Source organism: Vidua chalybeata, chromosome 21 (assembly GCF_026979565.1).
Source record: "Vidua chalybeata isolate OUT-0048 chromosome 21, bVidCha1 merged haplotype, whole genome shotgun sequence".
Taxonomy (NCBI): domain Eukaryota; kingdom Metazoa; phylum Chordata; class Aves; order Passeriformes; family Viduidae; genus Vidua; species Vidua chalybeata.
In genome coordinates, this window is record NC_071550.1 from 10,898,932 (window position 1) to 10,921,681 (window position 22,750).

General features: G+C 57.4%; 1 protein-coding gene across 6 annotated transcripts in view; it reads left to right on the forward strand.

Annotated features, from left to right (window-relative positions):
- The window catches only part of EXD3 (exonuclease 3'-5' domain containing 3), a 254,749-nt gene that overhangs the window by 227,882 nt on the left and 4,117 nt on the right, over nt 1–22,750 (forward strand). For all 6 annotated transcript variants that reach the window (XM_053961998.1, XM_053962003.1, XM_053961997.1 and 3 more), the window contains one exon: nt 15,800–15,890. In XM_053961998.1, coding sequence (XP_053817973.1) covers nt 15,800–15,890 — 91 coding nt within the window. The remainder of the gene's footprint in view (nt 1–15,799; nt 15,891–22,750) is intronic.

A 22,750-nucleotide genomic window follows, 5' to 3' on the forward strand; every position in this document is an offset into this window, starting at 1 on the left:
CACTGGGGGACCTGGAAAAGCCTCACAGCCCTTTGGGACTGGAAGGTTGTGGGGTCAGGGAGGAAGCTGCTTCCAGAGCTGACTGGAGGTGGAGGTAGGCATGGAAGGAAACAATAGAGAGGAGGGGAAAGGACTCATCCCTCCTTCTTCCTGCTTCCCTCAATAGAAGCATGGACCTAGTTGAGGTTCCAAGGCAACATGAGAATCTGGAATTTGTAGGGTCTTGCAGGGATGTGTCCCCAAGTGTGGGGCTCCTCAAGAATTTAGCATCTGCTCTGGCCTTGGGCACCTCTCAAGCCCACTGCCCCAAGCTGTCGAGGGTATCCAGCCATAAATGAGGCCAAGCAGGTATTGTTGATTTGAAAAAAAAAAACAAAAAAAAACCCTTTTCACTCTCCTCTGGCCTTTTCTTTATCTCAGCCCTGAGCAGCTGCAATGCCCTAGACTGGTCTCATTTATTTAAAAACTTGAATGAGGAGGCTGCTATCGCAACTGTTCACCTCAGAAGATGTCTGCCAACATCTGGGGAAGGGAGTCCCAGCTCCAGGTGATGCCTGTCCCATCCCTGCTGCTGCCATATTCCCAGGGAGGCCAGAGCTGCTGTGCTCAGTGCTCATCTGGCCACTCTGAATGCTGAGCTGGGGCTCAGCTGTTGCGCAGATGGGTTTTTCCATGGCCCAGTGATGCTTTCCCAGTTTTGCTTCCCACCTTTCAGGGTAGCCTGAAAACGAGTGGGAGTTTCAGACCTTGCAGAGCCTGACCTGTTTTGGTCAGTGGTGGGAGAAGAACCAGCTTGAGCCCTGCAAACTGCTCAGGGGGAGCCTGGGGGAGCTGATGAGGGTCTGCCAGCCTGGGGACAGGAGACAGCTGGGGCAGTGTGCCTAGGGAAGGGCTCCCTGCAGTGCAAAGCCCAGGACAGGGAGTCCCCCTTGGCCTCCACCTTCAGCCCCATCCACCTCTCAATGCGGGGTACAAGCCAGGGGGACCCCAGGCACCCCGGGATGGGGAAGAAGGATCCCTCACCCTGGGGAGGGTCCTCCTGCTGCAGCCCAGCGGCTGCACACGGCTGACCCCACCCGCAGAGCCCCTGCCACCCCTCGCACCCGCCGGTCTGGCAGGCCTGGGGCAGGCGGGGTGGGCTGGCCCTGGAGCCCCCACTCAGTGCTGTACGCTTGGGTTTTCCCCACTCCTGGGAACCAAGCGTCGGCTTTTGTTGGCAAACAGAGCGTAGCTTTCATGTGAAAAGGTTAGTACAGTATGTTAGTTCCTACGGAGGGGATAATAGAGTCTGATTCTCACACCCCCGGGGCCGCGAGGTGACAGCAGCACGGGAGAAGGGTATTTAACACCTTCGCCTTGGGAACCTTTTCCCTTCCCAGAGTCCCCCCGCCTTGCCAAGCGCTGGGAGGAGGAGGAGGGCGGTGCAACGCCTTTGTCTCAGCTTCCCTCGCGCCCCGATCCCACTCCACTGGCACTCGCATCTTCACAAGCCGGTAGAAGAGCCTGGGAAACAGTCGGACAATAGTTCAGGATCTGGCTCCCTGTCACCGGCTCGTGGTGTCACAGTCTCCCCAGCTGTGGGCACACAGGGAGGGTGTGGGTTGTGGTTCCCAGTGGGAATGGGGTCTCTGGGGGGCCATAGGGATGAGCCCCCTTGGCGTGTGCGCTGCATGGGGGGTGGGTGCCCTGTCGGTGTCCCCACAACTGTCACCGCCCGTGCTGCCTGGCAGCCGTGTCTGTGCTAGGACTGGGGTTCACGGTGCCACCTGGGGCACCCTCAGGTTCGATCAGGATTCAGGGACAGATAGATCCCACAAAGCCTGGACAGGGCAGCACAGCCCAGGTGCTGCACAGGGACGATGTAAAGACCCTGCTGCCTGCCTTGCTTTTCCTAGAAAAGTCAAGATTTCTTTCTAAATCCAGCCTCCCTCCCCATCCCACTGCAGTGAAAGGAGAAGGACGAATCCTGTGAGTGTGTGGCACCTAGGGACAGCCCTGCATGTGGCTGTGACCCCCTCCAGGGCTGTCAGCCATCCACAGTCACATGCTGTCAGGGGGACCAGATACAGATTGGTGTTGCCATTTTCTTAGAGGGGAGCATTTAGTGAGGGTAGGCACAACACCAGAGTGAGGGTTCCCAGGGGTGACTGAGAGCACAGTGACAGGAACCTCGGCCCTGGGGCCTCAATGGGCCAGGATGAAGTTCCCCCAGAAGCTGCTGCTGCTGCATGCCTGAGGGGGCAGAGCTGGATTAAACCCATGGTTGCTGTATGTATTGAGGGAGTTCAGTTCAGACTGCCCATGCAGGAGCTGGAATGTCCTCAGAGCAGGAGAGACCAGTTCTGCCAAATTCCACCCCATGGCATGCCAAATTACAAGTGTCACTGCTTGGTCTGTCACACTCCTCCAAGTCGCAGGGCAGACACCTTCCCAGTACTTACTGATCCTGATCAGAAGTGGCACATTTTTGGAGTAATCCTTTCCTGAGCGACCTGGTTCTGATGCTGAGGTTGCCCATGGAAAACCAGCAGCTCCCCAGCCCCCAGCACTGCCTGTCCCTGGTGCACTGCTTCCACTGGGCTGTGCTCAGGTGGGACAAGGGATGCTGCAGAGCAGTAGTTCAGTGCCACCATGTCCCCTCCATGAGGCTGGGTCAGACACCAAAGCATCAGGGGTGGGATATTTTTGCATCTGGTCTGTGCCTGCTAGAAATGAGGTGGTGAGAAATTGCTGCAATTAATGGCCAAACTCAGTGTTTAATAATGTGGAGAGCTGTGCCAGCTCACTGTCATGAGACCCCCCTGGACATCCAAATGATTTTAGGGGCAGTCTCCAAGCTGCTGTGCCCCAGACTGTTGCTTTACAGGGCTCCTCACCCCTGGAACCGCCTGGCTTCACTGTTCAGCTCTTTTGTGCTATTTTCTTTTTCTTCCATTCTTTAAAATAGCAGGATGACAATTCTAGCCTCGTTAGATTTTCTGACCGCATTTCTTGAAGGAGCCACTGCCTCCTGCTGCTGCAGGCTGTGCACCCTGGGCTGCTGCCCCAGCAGGTACAGGGACCCCAGCTCCCACGGTGGGGAGTGCACAAGTGCCAGGGGTGGCACTGCCACAATGGACCTGTCTGCATGTCCCCTTCTCCAGCTGTTCCAGCCTGGATGCCTCCTCCAGAGTGGGAGGCAGCAGTGGACCCATGCTGGCGTGGAGGGGTTGGAGAGGAGCAGGTTGTCCCTTGTGGTGTGTGGGTTCACGTCATCCCTACACCCAAGGAGCATCCTTCTGGGTCAGCCTGCACCAGCCCACTCACATCGGAGGGGATGATTTCCAGCTGGGATGGCCCAGGCCTGAGAAGCAGACATTCCCTTGCTCGAGTGTGCTGAAATGTTTAATTAGAGTTTAACAGCAGCCTGGGAAAAAGATGTCTTGTCATATTTCTGGGCTGCATTTTGCTGTGGGGCCGCGGGCTCCGTACTGGAGTCGGGTCAGACCTGTGGCACAAAGAGCCCTTTATGAGCCTCTCCCCGCACTCGCCCCGACCCTGAACTTTCCCATCAGCTGCTGGCACAGTGCCCTCGCAGTGCCCGAGAGGAAGCCAGGGATGCAGCGCGCCTCTTCCTCAGTGCTTCGGGGTGGTGCTGCAGGAGAAGGAACGCGGGGAGGTGTCTTCAGGAGAGGACATCCGTCTGTGCTCGGACCTTGGGAGAGCCCAAGATGCCCTGCTCTGCTGTGGCCGCGGGCAGGCAGTGCGCTGGCCGCGCATGTGGCAGGACGCCGGGATTCGGCAGGATGGGACCTGGGGACACGACGGTGCCTGTGAGGGTCCCTCACCCAGGTGTTTCTGAAGGTGCAGCCCACACTGATCACAGATTTCATTTCTGAGACCCCAGCAGGACTCAGACCTCAGTCCTATTCCTCTGCCCCCACAATGGGAAAGGAGGGGAAGATGCTCAGCCCTGCCCAGCTGGTGGAGGCAGCAAGGTGGCAGGACAGGATCCTCAGCCCGCTCCATCACCCCCTGGGCACTGAGAGGGCCCTGGGGAGCACAGCCACTATCCCAAGGAAGCTGGAGAGGAATGTGAGGAATGAAGCATACATCTTTCTGCTCCAACTTCACCCCCACAAATTGCCCATCAGCATTTTTCACTTGAAGGTATTTTTTTCTGCGGGGTGAAATTACAGTTCTGCCAACACTCACCTGCCCACGTCCTGTCCGTCAGGGAAAGGGCAAACCCAGATATGGCAGGGTCAGATCACTCCTGTCATCTGCCCCAACTTTGCCTCCTCCACTTGGCCACTGAAATAATAGACAGCAACTCCCTTGAGGCCAGCAAGAGCAAAAAAAAAAAAAAAAAGCCACATTTGTACATTATTGCCCCTTTTTACCTTTTTGTGTGTGTGACACAAGCCTGTGATGCTGTAGATCACTCCCTGCACCCCCTGCTGCTGTAGTGAGGAGCTGTGGATGGGTTGGGCCCCCCATCACACCATGGTGACCCCACATGTCACCAACATGCTGGAGTCATGTTAACACATCTGGGAGGTGTCAGGCTGGGAACATGGGGAATAAGTGCCCAAGGTTTTCTGGAGTTTGTTCTTATTCTGGCAGCAGCAGCTCTTCCCCTGCTCCCAGGGTTTTCCTCTCGCTGGTCCCAGCTAGCAGCCAGTGTGGCTTCTCTCTGAGACTGCTGGGGAGTCTTTTGGAGAAGTTGTGTGTGAAGAGCTGGTGTTTTTCCTCAGGATGTGATGCAGATGGTTGATCTCAAAGAGGGTGGTGGTCCCTGTGAGCCCCTCTGTGCTGGGAATGCTGCCTGAACCCAGCTGTGCAGTGTCATGCTCTGCTCACTGTGGGAAGAGCTGCACCCTCAGGGTACATTAAGCCCATGCCTCAGACAGGGACAGCCTTCCAAAAGTGCTTGGCAGCAGTCTAGGGCTCACCCAAATCCACCCCTTGTCCTGACAAAGGTTTCTCAGTAAATGTTGGGTAGCCCATGGACCTTCCCTCATGGCATGTCCTTCAGCCACATCCAGAGGTGTGAAATCCCAGAGGTGACCAGCGTAAGTCCCACCCCATGAGGGGTTGTCTAGGGAGAAGGATGCTGGCACACCTGCAGTGAGACACTGGGCAAAGAAACCCAGCACAGCACAGGGCTTCTCCTCCTCCTCCTCCTCCTCCTCCTCCTCCTCCCGCTCCTCCTCACCTGCCCATGGGCTGCCTGGGAGCAACCCCCTACCCACTGCCCAGGACCCCAGGGTCCCAGGAGTCCTCGGCTCAGGGATGTCCCCATCAGTGTGGCACACTCCATGACACCTCTTGAGCCCCAGCTTGTTCCCAGTCTTCCTTGGCCAAGCATAGGGTACTGCAGCCCTTTTGGACCCTGTCAGGATGGGTTCTGCCTTTTCTCTCTGGCTCCCTCCCTACACTCTTTGTGCCCAGGTGGTGGCAGTTTTTGGAATAGGCCCCTCACCGGGACCATGCCCAAAGTGAGAATTGGTGGCAGGCCAGGATAAATCAGTGGCCCATGTTCTGGGGACACCCCTCTGTCCTCAGACCCAGCAGTGAAGGCTGGCCTGGGGGACCAAACACCTCCTCCAGTGCCAGTGGCACAGCCACACCACTCATGGTGAGGATCGTGATGGTGGTTTTGATTTTAGGAGTTTATGATTCTGCTTCAAAATGAAACTATGCAGCTCTCCAAGCTGTGGGGAGCACAACCCCCTGGCACATCCCAGCTGTTGCCACACAGCCAAGGGAATGGATCGGTGCCCATGGGCAGGGCAGGGAGCAGCCTCTGGACCCTGCTGGAGCTGATTTGTCCACCTGGGCTTTCCCCATCCCACAGCCTAGGGTTTGCCTGCCAGGGTGTGCTGACCAGAGGGACAATGAGCTTCCCACAGTGGGATCTGGGGAGGTGAGGAGGTGGCCAAGCTGCCAGCAGTGCCACTTCCCCAAAGTGTCCAGGACCCACGTCCCACCAGCCTGGGGGAGCCCAGCCAGCAGCTCCGTGCGTTCTGCAGCCCTTTGGGCTGAGCTCAGCCTGGGGCTGAGCCCTGTCTGGGAATGAGCTCAGCCTGGGGCTGAGCCCTGTTGGGGATGAGCTCACCGTGGGGATCATCCCATCCTGAGGCTGAGCTCGGTTTGAGGATCAGCCCAACCCGGGGGTGAGCCTAGTTTGGAGAGGAGCCCATCCTGGAGTAAACCCTGCCTGGAAGTGAGCCCAGCCTGGGGGCTAATCTCAAAATGTGGGTTAATCCTGGGCAAAATGTTTCTGATCCCATTTTCAGGTCTCATCTCAGACCAGTGGCAGATCCCAGCCTGGATGCTGAGCCCGGCTGAGTTAAACCGGGGGAGCTGAGCCCATTTCGGGCGCTGAATGCAGCCCAGCCCAGCCTGGGTGCTGAGCCCCGCCAGCCCGAGCTGCTGTTCCTGGCTGTCCATCCCTGGGGTGGGTGCCAGCCCAGCCCAGCACACCAGGATTAGGGGTCCCCCACACCAGGAAGGGGCACCGTGCCCCGGGCAGCGCAGCCGCATAATGCCCGGCTTGTTTGTGCTGGGAGCCTCCCGCCCCTCCTCCAGCGTTCCCAGCCTATTTTACCTTATGTGTAGGAACTGGTTTTTCTTCCTGGGCCATTGTTTCCGCTGGATTGGGTAGATTGCTCCAGGCCTCGCTCAGATTTCCTTTCTCACGCTTTTTTTTTTTTTTTTTTTTTTTTTTTTTTTTTTTTTTTTTAATATTCCCGTTTTCTGCGTCTGCTCCTACTCTCCCCCCCAATTAAAGCAGTAGGCGCTGCCCACTAGGACGGGGCCTCACCTCCTCCCAGCTGTGCCCCCTGCTTACTGGCATTGCCCAGGACCAGGGGCTCTCCGTCAGTGAGTGCAGCCCCTGCCCTGGCCAGCCTGCAGCTACACACGAGCTGCTCGGGCCGGAGTAGCTCAAGTTCCCATTTTGCTGCAGCTCTGGCCACTAAATCGGGTTTATTTGCTTTAACAAATGGAAGCGGATGGGGATGGTGCAGCCCCACAGCGTCAGCACGGGCTCCTGCAGAGCACCTGGTGGGTTGGGGGTGCAGGTGTGACCCCAGGCCCTGAGCATCCCGCTCCCCTGGCACAGAACTGAAGTCTAGCTTGAGAAGGGACACCAACGCTTGGCTGCTGACCTGGGTGGTGGCCTGGTGAGAGTGTGGCAGGGCTCTTCTGCAGCTCCACTTGTGATGAAGTGTTCCCGACCTCAGAGCAGCTGGAAGCGTGGGGACCTGGCCTGCAGAGCTGCTCCCCAGCTCCTTCCCTCCCTGCCACAGCATGCTGGGAGCCAGGAGGATGTCCCAGTGCCTCGGGTGATGCTGCCCTCTACCCGGAGGTCTGGCACGGTGATAGGGAAGGGCAGATAGAGCTCTGATGGTATCTGGTTCCAGCTGGGGAAGGCAGTGTGTTCCCCGGGGGCCTCTGCATAGCAGACTTGGGTTCCCAGATAAAAATAGAAGCTGAAACATGAGCCCAACTTCCCTGGTTCTGCCTCTGCCCGCACATCCTCACCCCACTGAGCTGCAGTGCTGGCTTGGGGAATCAGCCCAGAGCAGCCCCAGGACTCCCCAGGGAAGGCAGAGGAGAGGGCAGCAGTGTGCTCGGGGACCAGATGGCCATGGAGGAGCAGAGCTGGCCAGCCACCTGGCCCAGGGTGGCCCTGGCCATTTGCACAGGGCTGAAAACTGCTCTGGGGAAAAGCAAAGAGATGGGGATACAGCTTCCAGCCAGGCACAGCTTCCCCAGGCAGGGGAACAAGCCCCTGATGTACATCACACAGCTGGTCCCAGGACCTCAGTCAGAGGGAGGACAGCTGCCTGGGGAAGCCAGAAGGAGCTGGAATAAGGGTGGCTGTTGCTTAATACACAATAAAGATAATTTCCTAAAGCTTGTCCAGCCCCAGGAGCACAGACACAGCCCCCAGCTTGGCTGCACGTCCAGGGGAAGGTGCAGCAGGGAAGAGGCTTCATGGGCTGCCCTGGGGATTCCTGGTGCCCAGCTCAGGCAGGACTCCGGCTCACAGCACAGCCACTGAGCCCTCAGGGGAGGACGAGCAGTGCTGGTGCCTCACTGTCAATGACCTGAGCATGGGGATCCTCTAGACAGAGAAAAGCTCCGTCCCTTTGCAGTTTCCAGGGCTCTGACTCTCAAGGGCAGAAAATGTATCTGAATGACCTCTTCCATTTCTGGTGCCAAAACATGTTGCTTCTGAACATCTGGGGTTGCTTGGTAGCCAGATTTCCACCTGCATTTTAGTTTTGGAATATGAGCTGGCAGGATGTGGACCCTCGCTCTGTTTCGAGTGCCAGGCAATTCCTGATTTGCGTTTTTTTCCCAGCCCTGAGGTTCATCAGCTTCTGGAATCCTCTAACCAAGAGCAGAGCTCTCACCTCCAGCTGGATAAAACTCAGTAGCTTGATAAGGAGGAGCAGCAATGAGCAGCAATGAGCTGCATTGCAGGGAGCTGGGTGAGTTAACCCTTCTCCTGCTGCGGCACAGACTCTGGAGCAGACTGGAGCAGGAGGTGGGTGTCCTGGAGCTCCATGACACAGGAGGGGCTAACCTTCACCCCAGGGTTGGATATGAAGCACATTCACAAGGCAGGAAAGTGCTAGCGTAGGGCTGGAGGAGCAGAGGCACCACAGGAGGGTGGGAAGGGACAGCTCACACCCCGGCCCTGGCAGCTCCTGGCACAGAGCTCACCCTAAAGCCAAGTCTTCAGGGATGCTACGTAACCTCGTTAGGAGGCAATTATTACTGCTTTGCTTTGTTATTAAACTTGCCATGAGCCTGTCCCGGAGCAGCACCCATGTGTTGGGTGCTGTATAAACAGGGCTCACGGCTACAGTGAAGGTTGGGTCAAGGGTGCTGTGGCAGTTTCAGCTTTTTGGGGCACCCAGCCCAGCTGGGAAGGAAGATGAGCAAGTGAGACTTGAGGTAGCTGAGAGGCAGCTGGAGGGATCTGAGGGGGGATGTGTGCAGCAAGAGGCGGGTTGAGCATAATTTTTTTTTCCTCTGGGAAATTCAGCTTTGCATGTGGGTTTACATGTAGTGTGGGGTGAGATTCTCATCACTGCAAAGGCCTTGAGGTACTGAAAAGGGCTTTGGTTGTCACCCCCGGCAGTGACAGCAGCGGGATGGGGTTTGTGGTTGGGGACTGGCAGTGTCTGTGCTCGAGGGAGCAGGAGTGCAGCGGGGGAGAGAAAAGCAGAGGCCACATGGCCTGCTCCCATCCTTGCTGCATGCCAAGCCCGCTCCACAGCCTCCACACCTTTTCCAGGGATGTGCCTGTGCTTCCTCTCCTCTCTTCCCATCGCTGCCCTTCACCCCAGCCCACGGGTCACCTCTTTGCTCAGAGCAGCTGCAAACTCACAGGTGGCAATGGAGAAGAGGGTGCCCTGACAAGAAGCTAGTGGGAGCTGGGGGGACCTGAAAGGGAGCCAGCAGCATCTGGACTGCACAGACAAGGAGGCAGTGGGAGCTGGGGTGCCCCAAGGAGAGCCAACAGGAGCTGGGGTACCCATGGAGCCTCCAGGGCTCTATCACCCTGACCCACTGTCTCCCCAGTCAGAGGAGTTCCATTAATCTGCCCGTTTCAGCCATGGCTGATGCTCCCAGACAAGCAAGGCCCGTGGAACTGTCAGGTGAGCCTTTCCCAGAGCTTATGCAAATGATACTAATTAAAGGCATTCTTATCTGTTTGATTTCCCACACCTTTTGCCTCGAGGGGGATAGAAAACTTCATGTTTTAACTCCATATTTCATGGCAGTTGGAAGAACTGCCTAGGGAAAGTGTTGGGAAATGCAGCAGGTCACTCCTGATGAGAAGAATTGGCTTATGCAAGTGTTGAAACAATTTATTATGCATGAGAAACCTTCCAGAAATGGATGACTAATAGCAAAACGGGAGCAGAGAAAGCAGTGGGAACACAGTACCAGGCTGGCATGGGATCCATGTCATCTTACCAGCTTAGCAGGGTTGGGCTAGGTCAGCACTTGCCTAAGAGACCTCTCGGAGTACCTGGCTGGCAGTGAGGGAAGTGATGTCAATGATTCAATAAACAGAGCCCTTCCCTCCTTGTGAACCAAACGGCCTCTGGTGCCAGGATCCCACTGGCAGCCCTGTGTTTCCACTGGCAGCAGGTTTCTGAGCCCAGATGGCCATGAAATGCCTGCTGCTGGGTGTGCAGGCAGGTTTGGCAGAGGATGCCCAGGCTGCATTTCCGTGTGGGAGCATCACAGCCCAACTCCCAGGCCCTGGGAGCTGAGGGCACTCAGGGCTGTTGTGTGCACAGAGAGCCTTTGCCCTCTGGAAGTACCAGGCTGACACCCATTATCTCCTCTGCTGCTGGGGAGTTTGCTGGTACTCAAGAACAGGCACTGGACCATTGCAACAGCAGGAGCAGCAATGTGCACCTTTATGATTCCCAGGCGCTGGTGATGAGAGGATCAGTGAGGAAAGCTCTTGGCATAAAGGGGAAGGGACATGGCCCAGCCAGCTGCTCTCTGAAAATCCCCCTTGGAGAGATGGCTGTCCCCAGCACTGCACCCAGAGGTGGCCTTTGCACCCATAGGGTGTGGAGATCTCCAGTGGGCTGAATTGCTGAGTTTCTGCTCTTAGTGCAAGGACCTCGAAGGTGCTACAGGGCAGAGCATTGCTAGAGGAAGAGGAGAGTGTCTGAAGGTCAAAGCTGTGGGTGCAGCAAGGGCAGCTGAAGTCACTTGGGAAAAATGTGAGACAACAGACACGTGGGCAGATGAGCATGGTCAGCTCCTGAGCTCTGCTTCACATCTGCTGGGTTGTTAACTGGTTTTCTTTCACTGCCCTTCCCACCATCTCCCACCTTCCTGGGCACTCTGCTTTGGGTTGTAGGCAGGAGGTATGCAGAGGCAGGTCCATAATTCCTGGCCTTGGAGGTAATAGAGGGCAGCCTCTGCTGAGCCTGGGCATCCTGCAATCTGGGGAGGTTTCAACTCTCGATAAGTCCCTGAAAGAAACTCCTGGATGCTCAAGGGCTGTGCTTTCACAACCAAAGGGAGAGTTGCAACCTCCATCCGGAGGAGTGGCCCTTTCACCAGGTGATACCCATCTTGGAGAGAGGGAGAAAGAGGAGAGGGTAGGTGGTGAGTAGGAAAAGAGATATCACTGCAGGTGGCTGTTGAGTAGTCCTGTGATACAGTGAGAAGAAGACACCCAAGGAATTGTCCTGACATGAGCTGCCCTGAATTGCCCCAAAGAGTTCACACCGGGCACTGTTTTCCTTTACAGCAGGTTGGATCCTTTACACTGAGGATTTCCCAAGCCAGGAGCTCTCCAGGCAGAGAGCTGTGTCTCACTGGTAAAACCCTGCCAAGGAGATCCCTCAGTGATGTTGGCCTGTGATGTTTGTCAGCAGAGCAGGTGGAAGGAGCCCTAAGGCCCAGAGGCTGTTCCAGGGTGGCTCCTCTGGGCAGAGGTCAGCATCACCAAGGTGACTCAAAACACTTTGGAGACGCAACTTTTAGAGATATCAAAGGAAGGAGCAAAACTGACTCCAGTGCTGTCTGAACTGCTCATCTTCCAGGTGTTTTGGGTACTAGCCTACGTCCGCCTGAGCTCATGCTGCCAGCCTTAGCCAAGCTCACACTGACTTCTGTAGCCCTTTTGGAGTCACCGAAGGTTTGGCTCTTGTTATCTGCTGAACTTGAGTTTTCTTTCAGCTTCTCAGCTCCATGGGTGGAGGTGCAGAAAGAGGATGGGATGCTGAGATGGCCCTGGAGCTCCAGGCTCAAGCATCCAGTTGCTCGAGTCCTGGGAGGTTCGTGCGTCACTGCTGCTGAAATCCCCAGCCAGGAGGGCTGGGAGAGGCAGGGATCATCCTAAACAAAACCAGGGCGCCGGCTGGGCTGCCAGCATTGCAAAAGGACGTTTCACCTGCTTCATCCTTCTTGGTGGCATAGGCAGGGAAAGCCTCAGTGCAGGAGGGGCTTAAGATGCTGGGGCTGGGGACAAGCACCTCACCGGGCTCAGGGAACAAAATCCACACCAGTGATAATACCACGGTCTCAGTCCAATGACATCACTCCTTCAAATCCCCATGTCACGCCCTTGGTGGTGACAGCACAGAGCTGGCTGGGCTGCAGTGCCCCTCTGGATGATGGCCTGAGGTGCTGGGGAGGAGCACACGGGTGTGGGGGTGACAGTGCCGCACACGAAGTGCAGCAGCTTGGCCAGGATGCACAGACAGGCACAGGGAGAGGGGACAGCAGTGAGGGAATGCAGCGGGGACCACGGCTTCCTCTGCGATGAGCTGCACCTGCTCCTCATCCTTGCCACGGACACGGCAGCAGAGCCGGGAAACGCAGGGGAGGTGTCGCAGTCGTGTCCCCCAGACCAGGTAGGGAGCCTGAATTCCGCAGCAGCTCCATGTCCCGACTGCCGAGGGGATCGGAGCAGGGACACGCCGGTCTGCTGCGCTCCTCGCGCTGGGCAGGGGCACCGGGCCGGGCTGATTCACACGGGGAGCCGGGGGCCGGGCTGCCGTGGGAAAGCGCGCCCGCCATGGCTCCCGAGCGCCGGGATTGCTTCAGCGGGGCTGCAGCCAAGATCCATTTCACAGAGGGCAGAGCAGATCTCGGCTGGGATTTACCAGTGACTAAGCATGTGCTGGCACGGGCTGCCCCAGCGTGAGAAAGGCAGGGCTGCTCCTCCTCCGAGGTGTGCCCGCCGCTGCCCTGCACCCCACTGCCCCGGGGCATCGGGCACACTGCTGTGCCACAGGGACACCCGTGACAGCGGACTGGGTGCCGCTCAGAAGCCTCTGGGGGCTGCAACCCCCCCAGTGCTCTCCTCCCAAGCTGGACTCTGCCCTTTCCTCATCCCTGAGGCCAGGAAGGATGGCATGAGCAGAGACCCTGCATTCAGCCCACTCAGCACATCAACCCCCAGGCAGGACTGAGGCGTGGGCAGAAGCTGACACCCCCACCCCAAGCCTAGCACAGGGGCTGGGAGGACCCCGAGATGTTACAGAGATGCCAAACCCGTCTCTGTCAGGTCATGGCCGCTGCTCAAAGCAGTTGCACCCCAGGCAATGTTCCAAGATGCCACCATCTCCTGCTGATTTACCTCATGAAGATTTTTGGGGCCACAGCTAATCCTGCCATGATGGATCTGTAGAAACCAAACTTTTCTGAGAAGAAATAACCATTCCTTCTCCAGCAGAAAGGCTCCCCACTTCCCTACCCTGTATACAAAAGATACACACAAAAAACTGTTCCACATCCCCAGGAGCCAAGCGTCAAGCCTGAGGCCACCACTGGTCCCTGCAAAGCAGCCGTGCAGCCCAGCCTGTGGAAGTGGCAGCCTTCCCCACTCACTTCATCTCTTTTGGCTCATTTTGGCAAGGCATTTAAAAAAATTAATTGCAATTTTTTATTGCAGCTAATTGATGCTGCTGCTTAAGTGGCTTATCTGCCTCCTGAGCTTGTACTCTGTTTTTGGGAAGCTGAAGGTGGTGAAGGCCCTATAGGGGTGGCATGGGGCACAGAGCCTCTTGGCAGCACCCAGCAGCCTCAGAGAGTGGAAAATGCCAAGATACTCCTGTGCTGCTGGGCATTTCTGGCCCAGGGAGTGAACTGCCCCTAATTCTCAACAGTCATGAATTTTAGAGAAACACAGAAATTCGTGCAAGGTCACTCTGTGCAGCCAAGGCAGACAAGAAGCCTGTGCCCAGCATGCTCACACTGCTGCTCAAGAACCTGGTGGGCTCCAAGCTGCCAGGGTTGGGCATCCTGGGGCATTTGGTGTGTGACAGAGGGCAGAGGAGCCCCCACATGTCCATGCCAGCAGGGAGGGCAGGGGAGGAGGGTGTCCTTGGGCCCTGCTGCACCCTCCTGGCTGGCAGTTCAATGGACAGCTGATCTGGGAGCTTCCTGGAAACCTCTGACTCTCCAGTGCTGCCACCATACCCAAGAGGTACCATCCTCCACCCCCCATCCCTCTTCAGCATGCAGCCCATTGTCACCATCATGGGCAGTGGGACCAGCACATGTCACCAGCAGCTGCCTGTCCCTTCCACCTGCTGCAATCCCAGCTGTGAGGGTGTGGGTACCTGTTGGGGGGTGGCATCTTGGCTCTAGGTCCAGCCTGTGCGAGCTGGGATGTCCTCAGGCCTCAAAGGGACCATCCAATGTCTGGTCAGGCTCTGCAGAAATTCAGGTTCCCACAAATCACAGCATCATTCTGTTTCTCTGGGCTTTCACCCAGATGCATTTCCCAGGTCCCTGGGTTTGAGGGTGAGACCGAGGAGGGCTTTGCCCTGCTCAGGGCAGGGGGACATGCTCAGCCCCCCATGGTATCAGTACTCTCATCTTGCCCCCAGCATAAGCAAGGAGCAGCGCAGGGCTCTGTCCCCAATTGCTCGAGGGGTTGTTCCCTGGTGCGGCTGTGCAAGTCAGAGGATTGCAGCAAAATCCACCTTTTAAAAGTGATGCAGTGTTTTCCATGTCATTTGGGTGCTTCCAAGATCACCCCTTGTCCATCTCTGTCTGTCTGTCCATGCTGCTGCTCTGCAGGGCAGGAGCAGTGGGGCCTCAGGGAACTAAGCCCAGGTGTCCTTTGTAGCCGGAAGGCTGGGGATGTGTGCTGGGACGGGGATAGATGGGGAGTGTGTGCTGGTTTTGTGGAGGCAGCCAGTGAGAATCACCTCATGCTGCAAGGCAGAGCCAGGACATGGTGGCAAGCTCGTTTCCAAACAAATCACCCTGCCCCGTTCCTCCTGCAGGCAGCTGTGTGGGAGCAGGGCCATCGCTGCCCCATGCCATGAACCCAGCATTGCTCCAGCCCCAAGCCAGCAGAGTGGCTGCCAGCCCACACCAGGGCCTGGCTGGGAGCTGGAAAAACCTTTCTGGTTTCAACAGGCTCTGGAGCAAAGCCCCTGGCAGGGAGCTGACTTGTTCTGCTTAGTGAAGTTGCTCACCTCTGTCCCTCCTTGCCTTGGGTGCTTGGAATGCTCTGCCACCAGAAAACAGCCCCTAAAAACAAACATCTGACAAAAGGTGTTGTGGTACATCCCAACAACCAGCTCCCGGCCCAGGAGGGAGGGGAGAGGAGAGGGAAGGTGTCAGGAAGCCGGCTGTGAAGCTCCCGGGGAGCTTTAGTGCTGCTCACTCTGAGCAAGTGTGTTTGGCTGCCAGCTGCACCCTGTGCTTAGCCCCAGGCTCCATCCCTGGGTGCTTCTCAGCATTGGGATTTAGGCAGCTTTTTGGGGTCCAGCACCTGGCACATGTGGGCACTCAGAGACCTGTCTGGGTACATTTTGGCAAACAAAAGGTGGGGTAGAAAGTGTGACTCAGTGTTCACAGTGCTGCAGCAGAGCCAAGCCAAGCAGAGCCAGAGCCCAGAGTGTTTTGGGGTCCACAGCCATCATCCCCAGCATCTGTCAGACAAGAGAGATCAAATCTTGAAGCCACAACCGAGACTTTGGGTGTCTGCTTGATGCTTTAAGGCAGCCTCGTTGCTGGTGTTTTCTGGCCAGGGAGCCAGGGTGGGCAGCAGTGCTGGCAGCCTGGCTGGAGCCGTGGCTGAGCACACACAGCGGGAGTACCTCTGGAGGGGGTCTTGGGCTTGTGGCTGGTGCCTGTGGGACAGGCCTTGCCCTGGTTTCTGTGCTGTGGTGCATGTGATGGGGGCTGCCCAACTTGTGCCAGGGGTGCCCAGCATGGGTTTGTGCCCTGGGCAGGCAGGAGGTGCCCAGGGAGCACCATGGCCATCTCACTGACCTCCCCCTCTCTCTTCTCTCAGGTATGCAATTGCAACAAGTACCTGAAGGTCTCACGGGAGGGGATGAAGCAGCTGGTGGAGAGCAGCAAAGCGTCAGGGGAGCACAGTGCAGGTGAGTGCACTTCCCTGGGACTCACTGCCCTGCACAGAGCGGCACCATCCCCCTGGGCCTGGGGGTCTCTCAGAGGGGGATCGGCGTGCCCTGCCATGGGGTGCAGACCCACAGAGCTCTTTCAGGTCTGGTTTATGTCTCTGCCCTGGCTGCCTTGTCCTGCCCTGCAAGGCACAGGGTCATGCATGGGACTGCCCAGCCCGGGGAGTTGGTGACATGCCAATAGTAGCTCAAGTGACAGCCTGAGGCCTTCATCATCTGAACGTGAAAAACTCAGCTTGGGTGGTGAAATGCCTCCTGGCTGGGGCTGCTCACAGTGCCTTCCTCACCTGCCCAGCGCCTTCCTCACCTGCCCAGTGCCTTCCTCACCCACCCAGTGCCTCACGAATTAGGTCAGGCTGCAGGGAGGTGAGTCAGTGCTGCCTGCCCAGCCAGGCTCCAGCAGGCTCTGGGGAGAGAAGGCTCCTCCATAGCCCAAGCTGCATTGACCCACACACACTCCTTCCCACAGGGAGACACATTTTGGTGGCAAACGACACCCGTCGCAGGCACACCGGAATGGGAACGTGCCCCTGCTGCAGCTCCAACGCAGCCTGGGCTCTGCCCCAGCCCTTTGGTGCATCACTTCCCCGTCTACTGACAGCAGGGAGCAGAGGGAAGTAGCAGCTGCTGGGTGCTCCTGGCCGGCTGTGGCTTTGCTGGGAGCTGCACGTGCGGCACTGGGGATGAGGAACGTGGTGGGGCGGCTTTTCCCATGGTGCCGGCAGCCTGGGAGTGCTGTGCTTCCCCAGAGGCCGGGACATCCTCCCCAGCAGTTTCTCTGGTGAGGGCACTCTCTGCGTGTGCACCCAGCGACCAGACGGGCCAGTTCAGCCAGTTTCAGAGTATGGGAAATAGAAATGCTGTGGTTTGTGTTCAGAGTGAGCTGTTTCCCCTTCCCCCTTTGGGATGAGGTTGATGGAGCTGGGAGGGTCTCACACAGCACCGTGGCTTCCCCACACAGACTCTTTCAGACCTTGCTCTACTCTTTACACTCCATCTGCAACACCCCGTGTCCCCATCGGGCCGTGCAGTCTCCTGCTGGGTCCCCCAGGTACCTGGGGGGGTTCATGGGGAAGGAGCAGGTGGGACCCCTGCGCTGGCCATGTCACTCATGGCCTTGTCAGGGAGTGTCCTCCAGTGGGGAGCATCCTCTGCCCTGGAGCAGGCAGGGGCAGGGACCAAAGGTGCCACAGCATCCCCAGAGGGTTGGTGGAGACATGAGACAGAATCTGTGATTCTCAGACAGGTGGGCATAGCAGAGCTGGAGACTTGCCAGCAGAGTTCCCTGTGACCCAGGGCTCTGGCCCCATCCTGGGAGTTCTATTTCTGTTTGGATTTTGCTAGGAGCTGCAGTGATGGCAAGTGTGAGCTTGACTAGGTTGCCCCTTAGGTCAGATATTCAGGAAGACAAAGAGGAAGGGTTTGTTGACAGTGTTCTGTCAACGCTTGGTGGGGACAGTGGTGGCATTGGAACAGACTGGGTAGCCACAGAAGTGGTCATTAAGCAAAATCTCACCTATTCCCTGATTTCCTTCACATTTTCCTGCTGAAGGAGTTGGTGGCAGGACCTGCTCTGCCCTTGTCATGGCCCAATACATGGCATGGGGGTGTTCAGCACCCACAGCCCACACCAGGACTGTCCCCTGTCCCATGACTCCAGCCCAGGCCGTGTTGTCCCTGTCATGGCCCTGTGCATGGCTCAGACCATGGCCAGGCGCTGCTGCTTGACAAGAAAATGCCTTTTCCCTGCTCCTGCTGCCAGGCAAGGAGGGAACCTCCTCCCACGAGGGCCTCACCTCTCCACTGCTGGGGCAGATGAGTGATGGGGACAGATCCTTCAGGACCACCTCTCAACATAAGTCTTGCATCTGGCCCAGGTGCTCCCAAGTCCTGGTGTTCAGCTGCAGCCAGTGCTGCTTCCTTCGGTTCCTGGATTTTTATAGCAGGACTTCCAAGTGATGAAAGGCCAATTATTCATCCTGTAATAGCTCACTCTTACTTGGACCTAGGACTTTCACAGGTTTTAGGGAACATAATCCTTGACACAGCCACATTTTTCCCTGCATGAAGGTTTTGACAGAAGTGCTGCAAATAGTTTCAAGCCCAGACAGCTTTGCCCTGTGATTTCCCAGTGGGATGCTCTGAGCAGCTTAGGTGCCTGGAACAGACAGGAACAGAGAGGGGAGCAGGGCTGTGGGTCACCACAGGGCACAGGCAAGTCCTCACTGGAGGCAGTGACAGATTGTGGCTCCCAAGTGACCCGGGGGAATGGGCTGTGTCACAGCCTCTCATATGGTATGGGGAACTCTTGCTTAGTCAGTGCAGTAAAACCAGCTGGCATGGGACCCCAGAGCTCAGTGGGTGCTCTGCCAGATGAAATCTGGTCTCTGGGAAAGGCGAGGATGTAGCACATTCCATCAGGTTGGGAGCTGCCAAACAGAGGAGGTGAATTTAATTGCAAAATCTCCCCTCACCATCTAAAATGTGCTGCAAAAGAGGAAAACAGTGGATCCTCCTGCTCTTGGATCTGTGGTGCTGACCAGGCAGGGTGCAGCCTCCAGTCCCATGCTGGGTGGGCACCCTCCCTGACCAGCTGTCAGCGCTGGGGCTCTGGACACAGGTGCAGGGTAAGTCCCAATGGCCCCAGCGGTGGCTGGAGGAGCAGCCAGAGTGTCCCTGCACTGGGTGGCAGGATGGCATCGGGCAGTTGGGGCACCCACTGTGCCCCTGCCAGCCTGAGCAGTGACTTGGGGTTTCTTTCCTTTCTCAGCCCTCGGCTCCACCCCGAGCCTGGGGAAAAGCCAGAAGAGATGGCTCGAGGCAGGCTGGAGGAAGAGCTGCAGGCCACAGTGTGGGGAAGGCTGGGGTGGCAGCAGGACAGTCCCTCCTCTACAGCCACCACACTGGGGCAGCTGAGGGCATGGGCTGGTGGGACCCACTCCCCTTAGCCAGGAGCTCTGGTGGACAGCAAGAAGAGCCCCCTGCATGCCCAAAGCCCTACGGCTGGAGGCTTCCCTGGTCTACAGTATTTGGCTTTGCTGTGAGCATCCCACTTGCCTTGTTGCCATGTGGGAAAGATGTGAGATCAATTCCTGTGCTGTCCCGGGAGTATTCTTGCACCCATGGATTCTCACTGCTTTGTACCAAACTCCATTTATGGGGCCAAGGCACCCCCATTGTCTTGGGCTGCTCTGAATATTTCTCCATGGAAGGGGATGAGTTCCTGAGGGGTTGCACCCCTGGATCCAGGGGATCCCCTGCCCCCTTCAGCCACCCCATGCATTTAGACTCTCTCTTCTCCAGGGTGCAATAGAATAACAGGAGCACCTTCACGTGCCCAGACAGGGCAGTGATGGGACCGGGGGCTGCAGTGGTGAGACCAGCCAGAAACACCCCCCAGGCTCAGCTGGGTCCTGCTCTGCCAGCTTTCCCTCTTCAGTGGAATTCACTTGCTCATATGGAAAAGCAGGGCAGGGCTGGGAGCAGCTAGCATTTTTGTGTGTGCTGGTTTGCAGAGCTCTGCTGTGCCTGCTAACAGGGGCGCTGTGCCCAGCGTGCCCCAGGAAGGAGCTGGGGGCCATTCAGAGCCGGGGGCCATTGCGTGCTGCTGCCCAGCACTGGGTACAGGGGCTGGCAGGGTTCTCTTCACAGCAGCACAGGGAGATGAGAGCAGCTGGAGCTGCCTCTTGCTTGAGCTCATCCTCCCTCCTCCACCCTGGGAACATCTTAAGATCACCGCCAGGCTGCTGCAGCCCAGGTTGCACAATCCCGGGTCCTTTGTCCTTTGCTTATCTGCCTTATCGAGGAGGAAAAGATAACCAGCCATCTTCAGTGCCCTGCAATCAGCACATTTCTCAGGCTCGTAACTCCTCTTATCAGGCTGATCTCTCACCGAGGCCGAGGTTTCCCATGCACCTTTGTACTCCAAGAATGCTCCCAGGTCTGTGTTCAGCCTTGTGCAAAGCCTCGACAAAGCTGTGAGCTTTCTCCCCACCCCCCCAGCCCTGGCTGCGGCTGAGCCCCGCACACCGCTGTGATGGCCCTGGCTGTAGCGGGCGCAGGGCTCGGGGCTGGCGCAGGGCTCGGGGCTGGCACAGGGCTGCCGGACCCACAGCCTCTCCAGAGACAGCAGGAGCTGCCAGGTGCGCTTGCCTGAGCCAGCCGGGACAGGCACCCAGCTCCTCGCCCCGAGGCCTTGGTTCGGGCAGGGGTGACACAGAGGGACCTGGGCTAGAAACAGGGCCCGTGGGGCAGGATTTTGGGCAGAAGTACCTGGCTTCTTGGGAAGTTGTTGGCTACCTGACACTGAAACCCTGGGGGTGCCCAGGGCTCACACAGTGGGGACAAGTTGTTCCCAGCCAAATCAGGGCTGGGTAGGCTTGGAAAGGGGAGCGGGCACAGGCTCAAAAGAGGATTGCCCTGATCCTGCTCTGTCTCATCTTTCCAAACCCTGCTGTGCCCTCCTGTCCTGCTGTGGAAGTCCCGGTGCTGTCCCAGTAGTGCTGACCCAGCATTCCAGCATTACAGCTGACACAATAGGCTGGTGGGACTACAGGTCACCAGTGTCACCATCACGGTGGCCTTTCAGTGTGACCCCCACTAAGAGCCCCTCTGTGTGGGGGAATGTGCATGCCCTTGCCCACAGTGGGCAGCCCCTGTCCTGTCCCATGTCTGTCCCACTGGGCTCAGTCCTGTGTCCATGAGCAGGACCTTGCAGTGGGGCACATGCAGTGCAGCTCCTGTCTCATCCCTATCTTGGGACAAGTCACTTTGCCCCCACAGCCTCCCTGTGGCAATAGTTCAGGGGTTTTGTGGGACTACCAGAGTGATCCCGGTGGCTGTGGGTCCCAGATGCTGCCATGTCCCCCCAGGTGAAGGGACTGTTGGTCCCTTGGACTGCCCAGAGCCTGTTCAGTGCCCAGGGTGTGGGATGGACCTCTGGCGTGGGTCTGCCCCACTGACTTGGTGCTGGTGACTGGGGGCTGAAAGAAGAGGATCCAATCCAGGCTGGGGAGCTCCTGCTGCACCCACCTCATGGAGCATAGGGCCACCCCACCCTGGGGCATACAGTAAGAGCTTGAGCAGGGCTGCTACAGAGGTGACAAGTGCATGCAGAGGTGGGATCCCACCGCTGAGAGTGGCCTTGTTTAGCTCAGGAAAGAACTTGATGCAGAAATAAGCAGAATGGGGGTGCTGCAGCATCCCCTCTCCCCTGCACATGGCAGCATTTCCTGGCGGGAAGACGTCATGGCAGGAAGAGCAGCAGTTTTTGCTGTTCCCATGGGATTAATTCCCACAGGTGAGCGGGGTGGACAGGAGCTGTGAGTGGACAGCATGTGTGAGGCCAGGAGGAGACGGCTCTTGTGCGGAGCACTGCCCAGCTGGGGACAGTGCCGGTGGGCGACTGTTGCTGCCCATGGATCTCTGCAGCACTCACGTGGGGGTGCTCAGCTTTGAGGGGCTGGGGGCTGCAGGGCTCAGCCCCTCACCCAGGCTCTGTCATCCCCAGCGTGATCCAGCCAAGAGGGGGAAAGGTGAGCGAGAGGCAAAGGGGGTTTTATTTTCAAGATGTTTTATAATGGGATTATTAATTCCCAAGAAGTGTTTCGAATCAATTCGCTTTCCTTTCTCCTCCGCGGGGATGCAATGGGAATCCAGCCTTTGGTGTGAACCTTGCAGAGCTCTGGAAGCCACAGATCTGAAAAGCTCATGGCACACTGGAAGGATACACTGGGCTCCCCGCGGCCCCATGCACCCTATACATGCCTTTTGCTCCAGCTCTGGTGTAACTCTGGGGTGTGCAGCATCCAGGCAAGCTGGGATGCAGTCCCAAGAGAGCCATGGCTCCACTGGGGAGGCCTCTGCCTGTCTGAAAGGGGAGAAAAAACGCTCCCTCAAGCCACGCCCCCCCTTCCCCTGGAAACCCCTGTTTCTCTGGGAGATCCAGCCTTTCCCAGCTCAGTTTTCCCGTGTGCCTGGCTGGCATCCTGTGCCTCACGTCTGGTGGCCCTTTCACCCTGTCGGTGAGGGGAGCACAGGCATCTTCAAAAGCCCTGGGAAGAATTTGGTGGGAGGGGGAGAAGGGGTTTTACAAGCTCCCATTCAGAAATGGTCACTTTGAAGTGATGTAGCATTTTCAACCCTTTGAAGAGCCACAATTAGGAGGGGGCTGGTGCAAGCAAAGGCAAAACTACGGGGTGACCATCATAGCCTTTCTCTCCTCAGGCTTTTAAGGGATGAACTTTCCCTCCCTGCCTGCCTTTTTCCCACGAGCCCGGGGGGTGGGATTGGGGTGTTTGGGGGAGCTGGAGGTTTCCCATCCCCCTGCGCAGGGAAGGAGGGGTTTGCCATCGGCTTTGCCCATCAGCAGCAGGACAGCGGAGGGAGTGTGTTGGAAGAGAGAGCAAATGACTCAGTATCCCCACAGGCACACAGAATGTCAGGGTACTGTCAGTGTGCTGGTGCCACGTTCTGGCCAGGGAAATTTTAGGTGATGTGGAAAGCCGTTGGCCATGGGTGTTGCGTGCTGTCAGTGTCATTTCCATTGCATTGGATCTAAAAGTCCCACCCAAGGTCGATGTCCCTCCCTTCAGGGTCTGGTGCTCGAGAGCAGAGAGGATAAGAAAAAAAAGGGTGCCCAGGCTGAGGCACCAAACACAGGAGTAGCACAGGGCCGAGGGAGGTGGGAACAGGGTGAGGACAGAGCCGCTGTTCTTGCCTTGGGGATCTGCCACCCGCTGGCAGGCTTTATCCTGGAGAAACACTTGGGAAATGGACTCCTCCTCCACATCCCTGCTCTGAATGGCTCAGGAATCTCC